A 20951-nucleotide genomic window follows, 5' to 3' on the forward strand; every position below is an offset into this window, starting at 1 on the left:
CTCTTACATTGTGAGGTGGCTGGGGAGCTATGGGCTGGTATTCTTAGTAGAGCTGGGCTGAGTTAGGCTATGCCCAAGAGTGTGGTGGATCTATTAGCATGCTGGAATAGATCTCATAGTAGTGTCCAATTAGCAGCCGTGTGGCTGATGATTCCTTTGTGCTTAATGTGGTGTTTATAGTCAGAAAGGAATGACAGGTGCTTTAATAACAAGGAGCGCGCAATGGGGGAAATCTGGAATTTTTTTTGTATTCTCTATTTTCCAGTGGTTTTCTGCTATTGTATTGAAGGGAGGGAATGTTCATGAGTTTGTATCTTCTTTCTAGCCTACTAGAATGTAATTAAGTGTCTCACTTTGTATACTTCCTGTGTACTTGGGCATCGCCTAGTTTCATTCACATCAATAAAGATTATTACTTATCAAAAAAATATATATATAATCTCCTCTCAAAGTTTAATAGGGGTGTTTCTTTATTAGAATAATGTTAAAAAATTTGTTCTCTAAAACATCCATTTGTGAAGGATAATATAAACCAACATGCAATAGAAAAAATTATTCTAATTTACCAAACAGCTATAGTGGAAACTTTTCTTTTTTATAACTATGGTGGAAGCTTAGGAAGGGTTAAGTAAACCAAGAGGGTATATTAAGGAGGTGTTCAATTAAATCAGAGAAGGGGTAGAAAAGAAAGGAAATACCTTGGTTCCCACTATCCCGGGCCAACTTGTTGATAAGAGCTGATTTTCCAGCGCCAGCAGGACCATATAGAAGAACAGGCCACTTTTGACTCAAAGCCAACACAACCATCTCAAAACTTTTCTTCACAGCTGACGTTAAAACGAACAAATTTCCAAACGATTTATCAGCCCTGAAGATATATATATATATATATATATATACACACATATAAAAAGAAATGAATATAAATAAGAAAGCCAAAAGAACCATAGTCAGGTCAACAAACTATATAAAATGCTTTAGGTTCGAGAAAATACAATGAAATAATTAATTGCTTGACAAGAAAATAATAGACTGTTTCTTTTGATACAATATGTCCTACCATGTAGCAAGTCTTTTACTTCTAGATGGCAGTTCATGGAACCCTGAAGAGGAAATTGCCAAAGGACAAATTCCAGAAGGCTGGAGACAATTCTCTTCGCTGAAACCACTGCTTCTACTGGGAGAACTCAAACTATTTTGTACAGACTCCTCAATATACCACTCAGCCTTCTCCAATGATGTATCTTGACAAAACTCCTCCCAGCTGAAAATGGCAACAGCAATATGAACATATGTGACTGCAAATTCATTAAATTTTTATTAGATAAACAACATTTTGTTCAGAGGGGTGAACAAAACCAACCGCAATAAACATGTGAATGCTTCTTCAGTCTCAATACTGAAGTCTGCAGTTGGTCTGCAGCTCGTTTTCAGAATGACTGATAGAATTTGTATCCCACACCATCTAATATCTGCAATAAAAGTATCTGCATATCCAGCATTTCTGTTCAGGTGAAGATTGGAGGACTGCTTTACAAGATCCAGGAAGCAGGACCAATCCCAAAGTTTAGAAAAGATCTCCGAGTCCATGAGGAGGAGTCGGTAAGAAATACGAGCAGCATGCAATACAAAAGGTCCAACCTGATAAAACCAAATCAACATGATATAATGCAAAAAAAAAGAAAAAAAAATGGCCATGAATTTTTAAGAAGGGAAACTAGACACGTGTACTGCTCAAAATAATAATAAAAAACAACATTGAAAAAAAATACTTTCTTAATAATTCAGGAATTACGAACTCCACCACTTTACCATGCAATAGGTGATGTTTAATTGAGAAACAATGCGTGACAATAAACAAAAACATCATAGAGAAATAAATTATTGCAGATGGTTAGGACAGATGGGTGACATGCTATTGACAAACTCGTGTGAACAGACACGATTTTAAAAGCATCAACTCACAAAAATATTTTTCGGATAAGCAAACACATATTTCAAAATAACGCCAGAGGAACACAAATCCTGTATATAAAGAAACGAAGTATAGAAAAGTGTATAATCAAGAAAATCGACCAAATTGAAAGAAATCTAGCACAGAGACATGCCAATCACGATATCTCCCAGAAACACAAAAACAAACCATATATGTCAAAAAATCACAAAAATAGCCACAATCATAACTTCATAAGCTTCTTGACAAATTTACAGATCCTCTGAATTCACCAAGTGTCTAAAACAAAGTGGAAACAGCAGGACATGATTACCAGGTATGACCTAAACCATCCACCTCCACTCTCCAGCATCTCACTCTAGGTAGAAAAAAAGCTAGAGAATACACAGTAAAGTACCTAAAAAGGAGATGATGCAAATTTAAAAATTCAATAAGAAATTGTTTATTTACCTTATTACCACATTGCTCGAAACTTTTTCCTTCCATCAAAATTCGTTCAAAAGGAGATGGAGCAAATTTGAAATAACTTAATATGGACCTGCAGCAAATAACCAACACAGATCTTTACCAATATATATCTCAAGCATATAAGCATGACAACAGAGTACTGAAGCTGAAACCAAAACACCCTTTGAAGCCCATCCAATAGTATTCAGAAATGAAGGGAAGATGTTTGCTGAATGGGAAGATGTAATATGAGTGCAACCATAGGAAAATCATAAAGCTCAGAAATTATGTAGCTTAACTAATGCATAAATAACACGACCCCACATTATCTTGTACACAATACAACCTCTAGAATATAAAATTCCTAATAAACCCCAAGGGGTTGGCCCAAGTAGTGAAGGCCTTAGTCTTGGGGTATCACTCCCTTCAAGGTCCAAGGTTCAACACCTCATAAGTGCAAACAATCCTTTAGGGCCACACCTCCTGGTGAAAAACCAGTGATTTAACCAGTTCCATGTAGGGAAACTTCCGAGGGTGCAGTGCGTAGGACCGAGATTTACTCTGCAGGAGTGGGTCCGAAGGGCCCTGCCTTGGTGAGGTTTCCCGACATCAAAACAATAAAAAAAAAAATCCTAATAAAATTTTCAAGGACCCATCAAGATGACCATAAAAGGGAAGGGAAAAATCATCTCAAACGGTTAAGTATTAACAAACAAGGAGGGAAAAAAAAGTCAATGATTAAAAGAATTGGTAATAAATGACAAAGAGAAAAAAAAATGTATAACCACGCATGAGCCGCCTGCTTACCCCAATAAAAACGGACCCAAATCAAGGGCACGACAAGCCGCCAAACAAGCAAGCTCGTGAAGATCCAAACCCCTCCCAGATCGATTGTAGTGCTCGATTACGCTAGCAACTTCATTCAAAACTTTGTCGTCTTCAGCCTCCACTAATGTATTATTCGCATTGGACCTTAAATTCGGCACCATCCGAAGCAATGCCACAGCTTTATCCACAATCTTTCTGGCGATGGGCCGAAAGCACCCCATCAGAGGAATTGTATAGTTTGGATGCAGAAAAACCTCTGCCAGCACATTGACAACTTCCTCTTCAGTCAACGTATGTCCCTGTCCAAATCCAAATGTAAAAAACCCATCGAAATTGATATGTTCAATTAGTTCTCTGTTAGTTTCTCTGAAACAAAAGGCATATATGAACAAAACCTTCTACTTCCATATTTCAAAATTCTCAAATTCGCAGCAACAGCAACAAAACTAAATTTACTTCCTTAAACCCCAACTTAGTTATATGCAACACTTAATCCAAACCAAATCCGAGTCATTCATCGTCTTATTTTCGTTACCAAACACCGCTTCAGGAATCAAAAGTAAAATCCTGCAAGAGTTCCAATTTTTTAAATTTAATTTTCTCAGAAACCAAACAAAGACAATACCTTTTTTACGACAGAATCAAACTGCGGAAAAGATAGAAGCTTTGGGCACCGAGAAATAAATCTTTCTAGTGAGGATTGAAGATTGAAACTCCCATCCATGGCCATCTCTTATACTGTCACGCCCGTTCCCGGGGAGGGGGAGATAAGGTGAGGGAAGCGAGGGACAGAGGCGCTGCCCAACAGAGAGGACAAAGCGGCGTGGGTGAGAGAAGATGGAGGGGGAACTTTATGGCTACTGGGCGCTGGACGGGGAGGAGCGTGTGACAAGAAAGGGTTTTAGGGGGTTTTTGTTTATCAAAATGACGTTCGTTTTGATATTTTTTTTTTTTTTTTTTTCTGTATGGGTTTAGAACTGACTTGGGCCTATGGCTTTCAAACGGGCCGGTCATGACACGCACTTTGCGGTAATTCAAAACGAACCAAAAGCGATTTAAGAATACTGTATGGGTTTAGAGGGAGGGCGGTGTGTAAAACACTGTATATCAATTTACAACCCAAAAGCGATTTAAGAATAAGTTTAGATAAAGAGTTCAGATGAGATGAGATATTTTGTTAAAAATTAAATTAAATATTATTAAATATAATTTTTAAGTATTATTTTTATTTTATGATTTGAAAAGTTAAATTATTTATTATATTTTTATATGAAAATTTGAAAAAATTGTGATGATAAAATGAGAATAGATGAAATGAGATATTTTGTATATCTAAATCCACCCTTCACCGACATGAGACCAATAATAAGTTCTTAGACCATAATAAGGGGTTTAAAGGTTGAGCTTCATCATCTGAAACTCATGACTCGTGTAGTCCTCTTCACGGGGCATTATCAGGTAGTACCATGTAATTTATTAAAAAAAAATACATATTCAAATTAAAAGGCGTCTGGAAATATAAAAAGAGTAAGACTGAATTTTAAATTTTCTATTCTTTTTCTGTTTGTATTTTAAATTTTTGTAATAAACCACTTAAACATCAAATAGTGGTACTGCGTTAAAAATGCCATGTGAGTGGTAAGCTTTACGTGCCAAAGTAACATTATCTTTTGGGGTTTCTTTAGGATTTTAAGGGTTTAATGTGTTAGGATCTTAAGGGTTTAATGTGTTTTGTTTGTAAAATCAAGAGTGCATATATGTATGTATGTATCGTCGAGCTACTACCGCCTTTAATAGATCGTTGAAGTTTAGAGTATTAATATTGATCTATGCATATGCATATGCAAAATTACCTTTTTTACATATCCATTTTGACATTCAAGAAAAACTTCTAAATTAGTTTATGCATATTTGAAACAAAATAATAATAAAATATTATATTATTAATTTTTTTATATATATTTTACAATTAGCATCTACTATATACATTTGACATTAGTAATAATACAAATACAATAATAAAAAATCTAATTTTTTTATATATTATATTAAAAATATAATAAAATGAAAAAAACATATAATATATTATAATAATAAAATGAATGTGCGGGTGAATGTTTGTTGTGTTGTTGAATGAGGGAGAAGATGAAAGGATTGTGAGAGAGAGAGTGTGGGAGGAGAGAGAAATAATGATTAAAATATATTTTGTAGAGTGAATAATAACTCTTCAAATTTAGATAAATATTGTTCATAATTAGCTAAATATATAGATATGCATAAGCCAATATAAATAAACTTAAGGTCATATTAAGTAAATATGACTTTATATATATATATATATGTATAGACCAACGTGGATGTTCTTACCAATATACATGGCATTCCGTTTGACATGCCACACCGCTAGTTCTAAAAAGGACAATATTAAGATGACTCTTAAACGTGCCCACCAAATATAACTATAGTGTAATTACAATTTTTTTTTCTTTTTTTCTTTCAAACATTTGTAAACATTTTTAAAAAATAAAAAAATACACATATTCTCTAATAGTTATTTACTTAACCAATAAGAAATAAAATAAAATAAACTAGTAGACATATTTAGGTCTTGTTTGGATTCAAAAAGCATCTCAATTCATCTAATATAATTATTACAATTTTCTCAAATTTTCAAATAAAATACAATAAACAATTAAACTTTTTTCAAATCTCAAAACAAAAATAATATTAAAAATAATATTCTAACAATATTTTATTCAACTTTTATCTTATCTCATTACATCATATCTCATATCATTTTAAATAACATATTTGTGAGTCGCATATTCCTTAAAAAAAAAAACAAAGAAACAACACAAAATCGAGTGGGAGACAATTGCTATGCCAGGAATGGTTCCCTTCTTCAGCCTCTTCCAAGAGATATCTCCCTAATTACTCTCTCGAATCTCACATTTCATGTTTTTTCTCTATTGAATCGGTGCAATATCTCTCCCCATCTTGCACGTCGAATGATTAATTTTAGGGTTAATTCTCTTCCCAATCTTGTGCCCAGTTTCTCTCCCCATCTTTCGTAGATACACTTAGATATTTGTTTGGATTATGATCGATACTTGTGCTTAGTTTCTTGATGGCGTCGTTGTACATTTTTTTTCCAAAAAGAACTTCATCTACCTCTCGCTCACATGTGATTTTTGTTTGTTTAATTTTTACTCCAATTCTTCTATATAAAATTGCCAGTGCAAAACCAGCATGAAACCGACTGACGTCAGCTGATAATTAAAAAGAATAAAAAAGGGGGAAAAACGAATAAAATGTGGAGAAAGGGAGGGAAACGGAAACAAAAAGAAGCCGAAGCCCCTTGCTCGAGTTGAATCCAGAGACACATTCTCGGAAGGATTCCGTCTATCGTCATTGCCACCGTCGACTAAAGAACCGGTTGTTGCGGTCGCCATTCGTCATATATTTCGGATCTGAGCCGATGTCAACGTGGGTCTGCTCTTGATTTCCAGATTTGCTTCTTCCATTGCATAACGACAGAGTATTTCTTTCTCTTGTTTTAAATTTGATTTTCTGTTGTTCTTCACACATTCTCATGTATATGTCTTTTACAGGTGAGTATGTTCCTTTTGGATTCATGTACCCACTCTTTTGTTTGAGTTTCTCCTGACAAATAAAATACTTTGCGATTGTTGCACTTTTTGTTTACTAAAATGTTTTTGCTTATAAAACCATTTTAGACCATGATTGGTTATTCAGAATACTAGTCACAAGAATTACTTCAGAATCCACTGGTCGCTCATTCGAACAAGTCCAAAAAGATATTGATAGGGATCGATACATGTCCCCTATAGAAGCAGTTGAATATTGAATAATCGATGGAGTTATCGATAGGGATAGCATTATTCCTCTAATGCCTGTGCCAGAAAGGGTGAAATCAAGATTGAATTATGAGGAAATTAGTAAAGATCCAATGAAGTTCTTGACACCTGATGTTCCAAACCATGAGATATATTAGATTTGGGTATATGTTATAGTTATAATACTTGAATTTGCTTTCAAGTAAACAAGTTTAGCTTTACTTTAAACAAGCCTTATGCTTTATGTCGGAGTTTTGGATTTTGCTTTTCGAAACCTACCTCTCTGTTTCTACCTTTCTGTTCATTATATATTTTTTATATTACTTCTCTTTACCAAACTCCCCAGGTATCTTGGATTCCAATCAATTCTCTGATTTTTTTAACAAGTTTTTGGAGATGAATAGATTCTTGGGTTCCCTGTGCTTTGAAGCCTTGTTGCATTCAAGAAGCCTGATATCTCTTTCACTACCAATATTCTTTGGAACCACCTGCAAGCCCCCAGCAAAGGTATTGTGCTTCTAAATCCATTTCTTTTAGTTATCTTATTTGCATTTAAGGTCTATCACTTACACCGTTGGTTTTCCCTCAAATTATGAATCAATAAGGCCAAAACACTTTAGTTCTTTGTGTAAAGAATGGAACCTTATAAATAGTATATACATTTGAGTAATATGAAGTAATTGTTTTAACTTTTAATTGATTGATTTATGTAGTGTTGGCTTGCCAATTACATTCCACATTCCAATGTAAATGATTTATATTGTCGGTTAATGTTTTTGTATTTTGGTTTTGGGGTCATAATTAGTTCCAAAACTGTTTTCATTGTATTTGTGATATTTCTTCACCTTAAACGAGAGTGTTTTCAATCAAGTGTGCTAAAAAAATGAAAAAAAAATCACATTCAAAATTGGGTGATCATTTTAAAGAATTATCATGATAAGATGTAAAATCATCCTAAACCAACAGCAAACAAGGAAAAAATATTATGATATGGGTAATATTGGTATTTGGCCCCCCATTTGGCAACCATATTTGCATCGTCACATATTCATGAATGAAATAAATATTAAATATTTATTTAAAATGAGATCCATTGTACTAGTTCATAGATTTTAATGTGGTTTGAGTTATACAACATTGCTATTAACAAGATGCATTTGTCTCCCTCTTATCGTGGAAAAATGAAAAGAGCATCCATCTACCCTAAGACCATCTAGCTCAATATTGTTGTTGACAATATTGCTGGGTTCATGGCTATTGGGAGCAAAATCAAAGACGAAAAGACTCTTTGAAATGGAGAAGACGAAGAGGTTGGCTTCGTGGGAAGACGAAGAGGCTGGCTTCATAGTGAAGACGATGGGAATGAAGAAGACAAAGAGAATCAAAGACAACGGGAATGGGGATGAGGGTTTCGACTAGGATGGAGGGGGATGATGGAGGGGATTCAACCGTTTTTTAATTAAATTATAACGACACTGTTTTTGAAACCTGCCACGTAGGACACGGTAAAGCCGAGGTTCCCTAAACCAGTTGTAAGTAAAAATTTTGAAATTTTATTGTGTACACTGTACAGTAACCAATTACGACACAAACATCGTCTCAAAACTGAAGTAATTATCTCTTTGCTTTAAAAATTACCTCCTAGATTATTAAAAATTATAACATATTATTTTCTTTAAAGGTCGCTGCTAGGTCCATTAGCGAGCCTTTCTACTGATAGCAGTTTGCATTTTATTTTTTTTTTCTAAGTATTTTTGAAATCTTTTTAAATATTTTTTTAAAAAAATCACAAACTCATTACAAAATAAATGATATTTGTAGTCATGGAGTGCGCAAGTGCTGTGCAATCCCTTTGAAAAAATTGAGTAAATACAGGATTCACATAAAAAATTAATTTTTTAATAGTAGACTCTACTCTTTTTCAAAACGATTGCACGGCCCTTGTACACTCCATGACTGTATGTAGCTACGCTCTCATTAAAAAACACTTTCTTAACTATTAAGTAAAAAACAAAAACAAAAACAAAAAAAAACCACAATTCGGTAGAAATTCTCAGTACACATGCTTGGTAGCTTGATCATTTTCATTCTTTAAAAATGCCTAAAATATTTTAAAAATGTATCCACGTTAAATTAAACTAAATAATTTTGTTACTAAAATATAAAAAGTTATAATATATTATTATCTCTGTTTAAAAAAGTCCAAAGTTTTTCAAAAAAGTATTAATGTTAAATTAATTTATTTTACTAAAATATTAAAAATTATAATGTATTATTTATCAGATTAGAAAAGTCCAAAATTTTTCAAAAAAAGTATTCATGTTACATTAAAATATTCTTACTAAAATATTATTTTTATTTTTTCTTGTTACCACTTTTTAATTTATTTGGAGAATACTATGTACGGGTGGGAAGCGCACCCCACTGCCCTGCTCCCGTCAACCATATGCGGGGCTGAGGAAGGAAGTGACGGATGGGGTGTCCGCCCTTGCCCCCACCTCCCAGTTGCTGGGGCGAAATGTATCTAAGAATATTTTAGAACATTTGTGTTGCCAAACAAACCTTTAATCAACTTCTTTTTTTAGGAAAACAATAGTTAATTAATAATGCGACAATAATACAATAGGACAATAATACAATAGGACAAGTGTACAATGATGAGTCTTCAGTAAATGAAATTAGGTCAACAATTTTCTTAGAACATTTAATTATAATGATTATGCTACCATGCTCGAATCGTGTGCCCCAAAGTGTACCGATAAGTGCATTTTTTTACAAATGCTTTCAAAAAAACAAATGCACTTATCGGTACACTTGGGGGCACACGATTTGAGCAACCTAGCACTATTCTAATTATAAATTGAAAAATAGTAAAGTACTTAGAATCCAACAATATGATCGAGGATTGTCAACTTTACTTGGAGTTTAAAAGCTCATTGAAACCCATTATAAAATGAGCCCCTCGTAAAGTTATCTAATCGATAGTATCCATCATTTTCCTTAGAAGTCTCTCGATAGAATATCCCTATACTATGTTTGTTAAGAGCAAGAGAGTTGCTAATGCCAAACATGGTTGTTTCATCGACAACATTTACCAAATCCCACCTCAACAATTCTCCAAATAAAATTCTATTGTGTTCGGGAATAAATAATAATAAGCCGCTCAGTTATGGATATGGAGAATAGAGACTGAATTGCACGGATTGCAAATCTATATGGTCTTTTTGGGGATTGAAACTAGAAGAGCCTTAGAAAAGAGAAAAGGGAAAAGAGTTTGTGCTATTTCTGTAATGAGAAATGGAATTCAAGCCATTAATGTAAAAATGCAAGAATTTATGTGATGGAGGCGATGAAACTTTTTCAAGAGGACGAGTTGGTTGGGAATGAAGAAGTGGAGGTGATTGAAGCATTTGGCGACTGGCAGTGGCAATCATGAGGGTGAAATTCCTAAACTCTCACTTTATGCCATTGCTAGCTCCTTTAGTCCAAGAACAATGAGAGTAAAGGGTCAAGTTCATGGCTATCTTGTTGTTATATTAGTGGATACAATAAGTACTCATAACTTCTTGGATCCAATGATTGCAAGAAAAGCTAGAATGCAGATAGGTAGTAAAGAGCATATTGAGGTGCCAGTGGCTACTAGGGAAAGAATAAGAAGTGAAGGGAAGGTTGAGGAAATGGATTTTCAAGTGCAAGGAAATGTATTTGCTATTGAATTTTTCGTACTCACCTTAGAAGGTTGTGATGTAGTATTGGGAATGCAATGGTTAAGGACTCCATGGCCAATATTGTGGGATTTTAATAATCTAACTATGTCTTTTGACAATAACAAAAAACATGTGATGCTGAGGGGTATAACTCTAAGTAGGTATAAGATGGTAGAAGATGTACAAATTTGTCAATTGACTATTGTGGAAAAAATGCTTTTACAGATTCTATCACAATAACAAAATAAAGAAGCAATGAAGGTTGACCTCGATATAGAAGCTGTTTTACTTGAGTATGGAAGGTATTTGAAGAGCCAAAAGGGCTACCACCTACAAGAAGCAAGGATCACCAGATCAATCTCAAATAGGGGACAATACTAGTGACTTTGAGGCCTTACATGTATCTCTTTTATATAAAAATAAAATAAAATAAAATAAAAAAAATTGAGGTTGCAAAGATAGTACAATAGTTATTAGAAACTGGAGTAATGAAAAAGAGTCAATCATCATTTTTTTCACATGTACTTTTGGTGAGAAAATATGATGAATCTTGACACACGTGTATTGACTATAGGAGTCTAAACAAGAAAACCAAAAAAGATAAGTTTATAATTCCAATTATAGATTAGTTATTGGATGAATTTCTTGGAGCCACAATTTTTTCAAAGTTGGACCTTAGATCTAGATATCACCAGATAAGGACAAGAGATGATGATATTGAAAAGCTTGCATTTAGAACATATCAAGGGCACTATGAGTTTTTGGTTATACCTTTTGCTTAACTAATGCTCCAGCAACTTTCCAAAGCTTGATGAATGAAGTATTCCAGCATTTCCTTTACAAACTTGTTATAGTATTATTTGATGATATACTGATCTATAGCAAGACTAAGGAAGAGTACTCACAACATTTCTCAATGGTGTTAGAGACCTTAGCAAATACATTGGTTGCTAAAAGGAGTAAATGTATGTTTGGTTGTGATGAAATACATTACCTCGGACATTTGATTTCTACTGGTGGAGTGAGGGCATATCCCTCCAAGATTAAATCTATGTTGGATTGGTCTTTACCTAAGTCCACTAAGGTTTCATTTGGATCTTTGAATGAGCTCGACTCATCTTAGTTGGGTTCTGTTTTAAACACATCCCAATATATAAACACACAACTCTTAAATTATTAAACATCACTCAACTTAAAACCTATTTACACGTGAGACCCGCAATTTTTTTCAACTCAACACCTCTTTACTACGTGGGACCCACAAGTCTTTTCAGCTTCCCATAAATATATCTAAAATTTTCTTAGCTGGCCCCCACAAAACTCACTCCACCATTTCAACTCACTACTATTTATAAAGAACTCAACTCATCTCAACTCAGCTCAACATCTAAACGGAGCCTAAATCTCTAAGGGGATTTCTTGGACTAATTGGTTATTAAAGGAAGTTTGTGAGGAATTATGGCTTAATTGCTGCCCCCATTTACTAAGTTGTAGAGGAAGTATGCATTCATATGGAGTTATGAAGCAACACAAGCCTTTGAATCACTGAAAGAAGCATTAACAAGCCTACTTGTTCTAGCCTTGCCTGATTTCTTTAAGCCTTTTTTAATCAAGTGTGGTGCATCTGGAAAGAGGATTAGGACAGTACAGATGCAAGGGGCAAACTACTAGCCTTTCTTAGTCAAGCATTGAAAGGGAGAGCCTAGGATTTATCCACTTATGAAAAAGAATAGGCAGGCTTGGCGTATGCTGTTAAAAAGTGGAGACCTTATTTGTTAAGAGAAACTTTTGTAGTGAGAACTGACCAATAAAGCTTAAAGTTTTTGTTGGACAGAAAGTGGGGACACCTTCATAGCAGAAATGAATTAGTAAATTGTTTGGCTATGATTTTACAATTGAATATAAGAAGGGCGGAGAATGTAACTATTGATGCACTTTCAAGGAAGAATGAGGTTGAAGAAGAATGAGGAGGAGTCACCTTGTCTGCTATCATAGTTCTTGATCATATATGGTTGGAGCAACTAAGGCTTCCTGCTTGCATGATAAGGAAGCTTTTTAGATTTGTAATAGGTTGCAACGAGATTCTTCTATAGATAAAGGCTTTGAAGTAAGAAATTGATTGTTGCTTAAAAAATGAAGAATGTTCTTATCAGTTCTGTGTCCCTTGAAGGAGCAGGTGTTACAGTTTGTTCATAGCAATGCATTTGGGAGCCATTATGGATATCAAAAGACATTGCATCGAGCAAAGGCACATTTTATTTGGGTTGGTACGAGGAAGGATATCAAGAAATTTATTAGAGAGTATATGATATGTCAAAGATGCAATGTGCAAAACTTACAACTAGCTGGTTTATTACAACCATTACCTATTTCTACTAAGTCCTTGAGTGACATCTCGATGCACTTTATTGAAGAACTTCCCGTCTCCCAAGGCTTTTCTGTGATTTTTGTGGTAGTTATAGGTGTACTAAATACACACACTTCTTACCACTATCTCATCCTTATACTGTAGCTATGGTGGCAAGGTTGTTCATCTCACATGTTTTTAAGTTGCGGGGAATGCCATTTTGGATTGTGATTGATAGGGATGTTATATTTACTAGCAATTTTTGGAATGAGTTGTTTAAGGTGCATGGGACTCAGTTGCATTTTAGTTTTGTATACCATCCTCAATTCAATAGTCAGACTGAAATAGTAAACAAATGTGTTCAACAATATTTGAGATGTTTTGTTAGTGAAAGGCCAAAGCAGTGGATTCATTGGTTGCTTTGGGCAGAATGGTGGTACAATACTACCATCCATTCCTCAACAAAGATAACACCATTTGATTATATGGTGTTCCACTTCCAACTTTAGCTCAGCATGTGGCAGGTACAACATAGAATGTTGCAGTGGATTTTGAGTTGAAGTCCAAAGAAGAAATATTTGGCTTGTTGAAGAATAATCTTTTAGCTGCTAAATCTGCCATGAAACATTACTATGACATAAAGCATATTCCAAGGGAATTAAAAGTTGCAGAAATACAAACAACATCGTGTTGCCGATCGTACCAATTCTAAGATTGGGCAGAGATACTTTGGGCCTTTCAAAGTTTAGTAATGAATTGGAGAAGTAGGTTATAAGCTAGAGTTGCCACAAAACTCTTATGTACACCCAGTTTTCCATATCTCAAAATTGAAGAAACTGGACCAACTGCTAATATCTCACCTGTTTTACCATTGATAGATTCTTATGGGAGATGAAGGACTAAGCTTGAGTTGATTTTGCAGAGGGGGATGGTTTCTTTTAACAACAAACCATTAATTGAATTATTGGTCAAGTGGCGTGGAGCTCCTATGGAGGATTCAACTTGGGTGTCAGTGGAGCAACTCAAATTTTAGAACCTTGACCGTGTGGGCAAGGTCCGCGCAAGGGGAGGGGGGGATGGGATTGTTATGGATGCTTGCAATAAGTGTGGCTTTTATCAGTGGCATGCTTGGTTCAGTTATATAAAGGGAAGGTTCGAATAAGAAAAGCTGTGAAATGAAGTTAGGCGAGGGGCACATGCTTCATTAATAGAAGGAATGTACTTAAATATCCCCAATTTATGTGTAATAATGACCTAAATACTAGGGGTGCAATTCATGTTTTCCGGTCGTGTTCGTATTGTGTTAAGTCATGAACATTTGACTACATAAGTCAATCAGAACCCAATCCATTAAGCTAAACATATCAAACTTTCAAACCCTAACACGACTTATTTAGATATCGGGTTGGGTCGGGTCACTTGTTTTAACCTGCTTAATAATTAATTAGAAATAAATCAACACAACACAATTGATTTAAACTCGTTGCATGTAAATGGATTGAACTAACACTTATAACCTATTTGACATGATTAACATAATTTCACATAAAAGTTAAAATCTATATTTATTAGTAAACACAATATATTTAAGAAAAATAAAACTATTTACTAACAAAAGATATAATAATTTCCAAATTTTAACATATAATAAAACTAATATTACAAACCTTACAACAACCAATATGAGCATGGGTCCATAATAATAATCCCAATAATAAAAATATAAACATACTGAGAAATATCAATATTATAACTCAACAATAATAAAATTGTAATTTTGAAATAAAATCTAAACAGATCAAAGAGGGTTGATTTTGAGTTAAGCGGATTGACTCATTACTGATCAGTTTATAAAATCATGGTTTAACGGGTCAACCCATTTGACCCGAACCCGTTAACATTAAACTCAAACCCCCTAATTTCGTGTCGTGTCGGATTTATGGATCGTGTCACATATTGTCACTCATACTAAATACCTTCATCCTTATATTGGGATTAACGACCATGGATGTATAAAAACAGAGGAAAGCATATAATTCATTCATTCTAAAAGTAAATAAAAGATCATTTCTTGGAGGTTATGATCGCTCGAAGATCAGAGTTGAGTTATTTTCTGAGTATTTTCTTGTGTTTTTTGGAAGATTGTAACAAACAACTGCATATATATTGGCCTGAGCATCATGAAATGCTACAAAGTAGTCCAAGAAAATATTAAGAAAATTTACAGAGATATCTCATTTGTATTCAAGTGTTTTGATTACAAAAGGTACTGGAAATAGACCAGAAGAGAAGCCTACTTAGATCATCTATACAAAGAATTCTAGCCAAGAAAATTGGCTAACACCACAAAATTAAGTCTATTGTAGTGTGTAACTATTATCGAGACTGGTGCAAATGCCCATGACACGAGAATGAATGAATGAATGAATGAATGAGAGGAGTGAAGAGAGAGAGAGAGAGAAGAATTGGCCTAGACGGAGCAAATAATAGCCTGGGAGAAAAAAAATTGACTGATAGTTGGAGGAAATAAAATATATGCAAAAGTTTTGCAGCACAAATTTCAGAGGCGCAAAGAATACCAGGGAAGAGGAAATATAGCTGACAGAAAAGTACAACCACTTGATATTATTTGGAGAGTTGAAATAAGAATGCAAAGCTTGAGTTTTCACGAATAAGAGGTGGAGGGTCAATATCGGCAATTTCTATTTGTTGCATTGACTTAAAAATGTCATCCACAGAAAATGGAATGCTGCATTTGAAAGGCATGAGAGTGTTGGAAAATGTCATCCACAAATATAAGGCATGAAATCAAGAGATGACATCAAAAACATGCAACTGCTGGAAAATTTACCTCGAGTCATCATCCAAAAAGGAAGAACCGCTTACAACATTGTCGAGTCATCGGTCATCATAACTCTCATACTTGAAATAACCTCCAATAAGAGTATTTTTTCTTGCATGTGAGTTGTTTCGTGGGCAAGTTTGAGCCTTAGGATCGGATATCGGAGCAAAACTCGTTACTCTCGACTGAGCGCCTAGTGGGCTTATGAGTAATTTGGTTTATTCATAGAATGGTGCATAAATTATTTGTTCTTTCCAAATTATTGGTATGTTTTTCTGTTTACAAGGCATTTATAGATTTTTTCTATTTTTATTTCAACAAGTAAAAAATAAAAAATAATAACTTGAAACTTCTTGACCTAATATTAGCATAAAGTTCATTAAACCAAGTAGTATTTAACAAAAAACATTGTGCAATAAAATAAATAAATTAAACAGCTCAAGAAAAAGGTTAAAAAGTTTATTAACCATAAACTAATGTTGCCTATGACGTACATAATGGACTCACCCGATGTAATAAACCGATAATATAAAAAATACTCAAACTAATGTGTATGTGTTATAAGTAAAACTATTAAAAATTAAAAATAATATTTTTGTCCATTTCTAAATAGTTGACATTTCATATCCATCCCTTATATATGAGATAAGATATTTATAACCGTGAATTATATAATCATTGCGTAATCAATTTGAAAAAAAGTAAATAAAATATGAGATCTACATAAAAAAAATTAATTTTTTAATTATAAACTCTACCTTTTTCTAAAGCAATTACGTGACGTTTATACACTTTACGATTATATATAGAATTACTTCTTATATAAATGAGTCTTTAGAAAGGGATCGAGGTAGAAATATAGAATCTCTCTACTTATTATTATTATTATTATTTTGGATTACTCTCTGATTAAATTTGTACATATGGGATAATCTTTTAGTAAGTCAATAATAAAAGTTTACTTCAATCCAAATTCTCCCACCAATCTATTTATCACAATACGACTACTCAAATGAATGTCTTGTTAAAACGTATGCTATTTTGTCAAGAAAGTGATGTTACAAATCGTTAAGGACAAATTGAGAAATAGAACGGGAGTTTCTAACAGGTTGTAATAGGAGTTTTTATATTATTAGTCGGTATGGATGACATTTTATCCATACCGCTTGCATGGTAAAATTTGATCTTTAACATTTAAAATTTATCTTATAAATAAGGTGGAATGCGTATTCTCAACATCGATTTGTAAATATATTTTTAAAGCAAATCGACTTCAAATAAGGCACAATCTCATTAGAAAGCACAATACTAAATTAAATAAAAATAAGACCAATACTCCGATCTTACAAAATATCAAAGTAGAGGTACTAATCTATAAAATAAGAATTTACATAGTGAAAAAATACAGAAAAAATCTCGGATGCCGATTTATGAAAAATGATCAAATAAATTTTCAAATTTGATCGATTTTATTTTTCATTTTCCTCGCTTTTCGAGCATGGTTTAATTCATTTTAAAATAATTCGAGAAGTGAGAAAATTAGTTTGGATAATGAAAATATTTCATCTTATATCATCACATCATTATAATTTTTTTAAATTTTTACACAAAATATAGTAAACAATTTAGTTTTTTTTGAAATTTCAAAACAATAACAATATTAAAAAAATAATATTATTGTAAGGGAAATCTTCCCTCAGGAAAGGCCCACAGAAACTCAATCCAAAAACCCAACCCAATGGGATCTTACTCAAGCAAGGAGCTAACTGCCAACCAGAGAGAGATGCCGTTTGGTCGACAAAACATCTCGACCTGACATATTGACGGTCTCACTCAAGACCAGAATATGCACAAGATACATGGGAAATGCGAAAGACTTGATTCATCAGCATCAAAGCATCAACGACTCACATAAATTGGATTGAGGCTCAAGGAGCCACCCCACATTAATGATGCTACAAATCAAATCACACTTCACAATTGTGGAGCTAACACAGAGTCACTCCACATTTAAAGACTCTGACAAAATGAACAGTACAACTTCATGCAAGTCGGCATGATCTACCCTTCAAACCTGTAATATAAATAACTGATCTCAGGTACGAGAAAACTCTCTCTGATCCTTAGATTTTTTTATTTATTTACTACACTCCAAGAACACTTATTGAATTTGGCATCGGAGGCTCCGACCCCTAGGCCTATCTCTTAAAGCTGCATACATTCTTCTCTCTACAGGACTTGTTGTGAAGACCTGAATTGTTAGAGCCTGATATAAAAATATATACACAATATCAATAATTATAATAATATTTTATTTAATTTTCATTTAAAATTATCTCATCATCAAAATTGTTCATAATGAAAATAAAAAGTAGCTTGAAAGGAGGCCTAGTAAGTATCATCCTTATCTTAACATAGGGAAGAGAATTATCCAAGAAAGACGAAGGGAGGGGCTGCTCTAATAAGTAAAAACACCATACACCACCCTATAAAAATTGTAACCGGAATGTGCAAAATGTGCGTTTCATTTCATTTCCTGCCTCGCTCGCTCACCAAGAAGGTCTAAAAAAGACGGTCCCCACTGCAATGGCCGCCTCTTCCTTCTCCATCTTCCAACCCTACTCTCTCTCCGTCAAACCCAAAACCCCCACTCCTCCAAACCCCCCTCCTAAATGTCATTTCTTTCCAATCAAAGCGTCCACTCACTCTACTCCTTCCCCTACTCCACCAAAGCACACAGTATCCAAGCCACGCCGCCCCGCTGATGAGAACATTCGCGATGAGGCCCGCCGCAACAATCACATCCACTCCCACCGCTTCTCCGCCAAGTACGTCCCATTCAACGCAGACGCTTCGGCATCCACGGAGTCTTACTCCCTCGACGACATCGTCTACCGCTCCCAATCCGGCGGCCTCCTCGACGTTCAGCACGACATGGCCGCCCTGAAAAACTACGACGGCAAGTACTGGCGCGACCTCTTTGATTCCCGTGTCGGCAAGACAACGTGGCCCTATGGCTCCGGCGTCTGGTCCAAAAAGGAGTGGGTCCTTCCCGAGATCGACAGCGACGACATCGTCAGCGCCTTCGAGGGCAACTCCAACCTCTTCTGGGCCGAGCGTTTCGGGAAACAGTTCCTGGGCATGAACGACCTCTGGGTCAAGCACTGTGGGATCAGCCACACTGGGAGTTTCAAGGATCTAGGCATGACGGTGCTAGTGAGCCAAGTCAATCGTCTCCGCAAAATGAACCGCCCTGTCGTCGGTGTCGGATGTGCCTCTACCGGAGACACCTCCGCCGCTCTCTCAGCTTATTGCGCCGCCGCCGGAATCCCATCCATTGTCTTCTTGCCCGCAAATCGAATATCGATCGCTCAGTTGGTTCAACCAATCGCGAACGGTGCATTCGTTTTGAGCCTCGACACAGATTTCGACGGCTGTATGCGGCTAATCCGGGAGGTAACCTCAGAATTGCCTATTTATTTAGCGAATTCGCTGAACAGTTTGAGATTAGAGGGTCAAAAAACCGCGGCAATTGAGATATTGCAACAGTTTGATTGGCAAGTACCCGATTGGGTCATAGTCCCGGGCGGAAATCTCGGGAACATATATGCGTTTTACAAAGGGTTCCACATGTGTAAAGAGTTAGGCCTTGTTGACAGGATTCCCAGGCTTGTTTGTGCTCAAGCGGCAAACGCGAACCCACTGTACTTGCATTTCAAATCAGGGTGGAAAGATTTCAAGCCTGTGAAAGCGAACACCACGTTTGCGTCCGCCATTCAAATTGGCGATCCGGTTTCGATTGATAGAGCGGTGTATGCGATTAAGAAGTCAAATGGGATCGTCGAGGAGGCAACCGAGGAGGAATTGATGGACGCAATGGCGCAGGCGGACTCGACTGGGATGTTTATATGTCCGCATACGGGGGTGGCATTGACAGCCTTGATTAAGTTAAGGAATAGTGGGGTGATAGGGCCTACGGATCGGACGGTGGTGGTAAGCACGGCGCATGGGTTGAAGTTTACGCAGTCGAAGACTGATTATCACTCCAAGAACATCAAGGATATGGCGTGTCGATTTGCGAACCCGCCCGTGCATGTTGAAGCGGATTTCGGGTCTGTTATGGATGTATTGAAGAAGTATTTGCTGAGCAAGGCACCTAAGTATTAGGCCTGACTGTGAGCGTGTGTTAGGTTCTGCTCATGTACTTTATCTCCTGCTCATTTGGTTTGGTGGGCATTTGTGTTATCATTTTGTTTGCTTCGCTGGACGACAAGAAAGTGGTTATGGTAAAAGAAACAACAAAGAATCTTTTTTTAGTCCTTTGCTGGTAGGAAGAGGTCCAAGTAGTAAGGCAGCATTCGACTTTGGATGAGTTCGTTGTCATTTGAATTCGGCGGCGTTTCTGCTGGTGAGCTTTTAGTTTAAAGTACTTACATGTGGTTTATGTGCTGTTGTTTGTTGGAGAATACTCTTGCGTTTTTCGCTGTTGTATGGTATCTAATGTTTAGTAGGAGAGATGAATTTCCGCTTTTTCAGTATTTATGTGCTTCAAGAAGCACTTGTAGTTGTTTTCTAGCACTCGTTTAACTTGTTGGAACCAAATAATTTGACTTGTCCAGATATGTGGAGCTGCATTTATGGAGTGACTTTGATGGCCTATGATTTTGAATTTGCACATTTCCTTCTTGAAATCAATTTATTATTACGTCTTTGATCATTAAGCAAATTTCACTTTATAACCTCTTGGACTGCATTTGAAGGTCTATCTAAAAAGTTTCAGGAGACCTGCTTCTGATAGTCTTGGTCGCATTCACTTTTTAATCTCCTCTGCCTTTTAGTAACCTAAGATCAACTGCAGAGTCGTGGCTATGCACTCTGAATGAGCTAATTTAATTTATGACAATTCTAGTGGCCATTCAGTTGCTGTTGGCTGACTGCATGATGAATCTGAGTTCCTTCTTCATTCTTC

General features: G+C 35.4%; 2 protein-coding genes across 2 annotated transcripts in view; one reads left to right on the forward strand and one right to left on the reverse strand.

The window, feature by feature from the left end:
- Positions 1-4001, reverse strand: part of LOC121247577 (midasin) — an 83761-nt gene extending 79760 nt beyond the window's left edge. Inside the window, 6 exon segments of the mRNA XM_041145948.1 lie at positions 699-868; positions 1061-1264; positions 1364-1641; positions 2405-2492; positions 3209-3528; positions 3855-4001. Of these exon segments, the coding sequence (XP_041001882.1) occupies positions 699-868; positions 1061-1264; positions 1364-1641; positions 2405-2492; positions 3209-3528; positions 3855-3959 (1165 nt within the window). The 5' untranslated portion in view covers positions 3960-4001.
- Positions 4002-18381: 14380 nt separating this feature from the next.
- Positions 18382-20657, forward strand: LOC121259213 (threonine synthase, chloroplastic-like). The gene has a single exon (XM_041160723.1). The coding sequence runs from the start codon at positions 18569-18571 to the stop codon at positions 20147-20149; it is 1581 nt and encodes a 526-aa protein (XP_041016657.1). The 5' UTR covers positions 18382-18568; the 3' UTR covers positions 20150-20657.
- Positions 20658-20951: the final 294 nt, after the last annotated feature.

The sequence above is a fragment of the Juglans microcarpa x Juglans regia genome, chromosome 1D (genome assembly GCF_004785595.1).
Source record: "Juglans microcarpa x Juglans regia isolate MS1-56 chromosome 1D, Jm3101_v1.0, whole genome shotgun sequence".
Taxonomy (NCBI): domain Eukaryota; kingdom Viridiplantae; phylum Streptophyta; class Magnoliopsida; order Fagales; family Juglandaceae; genus Juglans; species Juglans microcarpa x Juglans regia.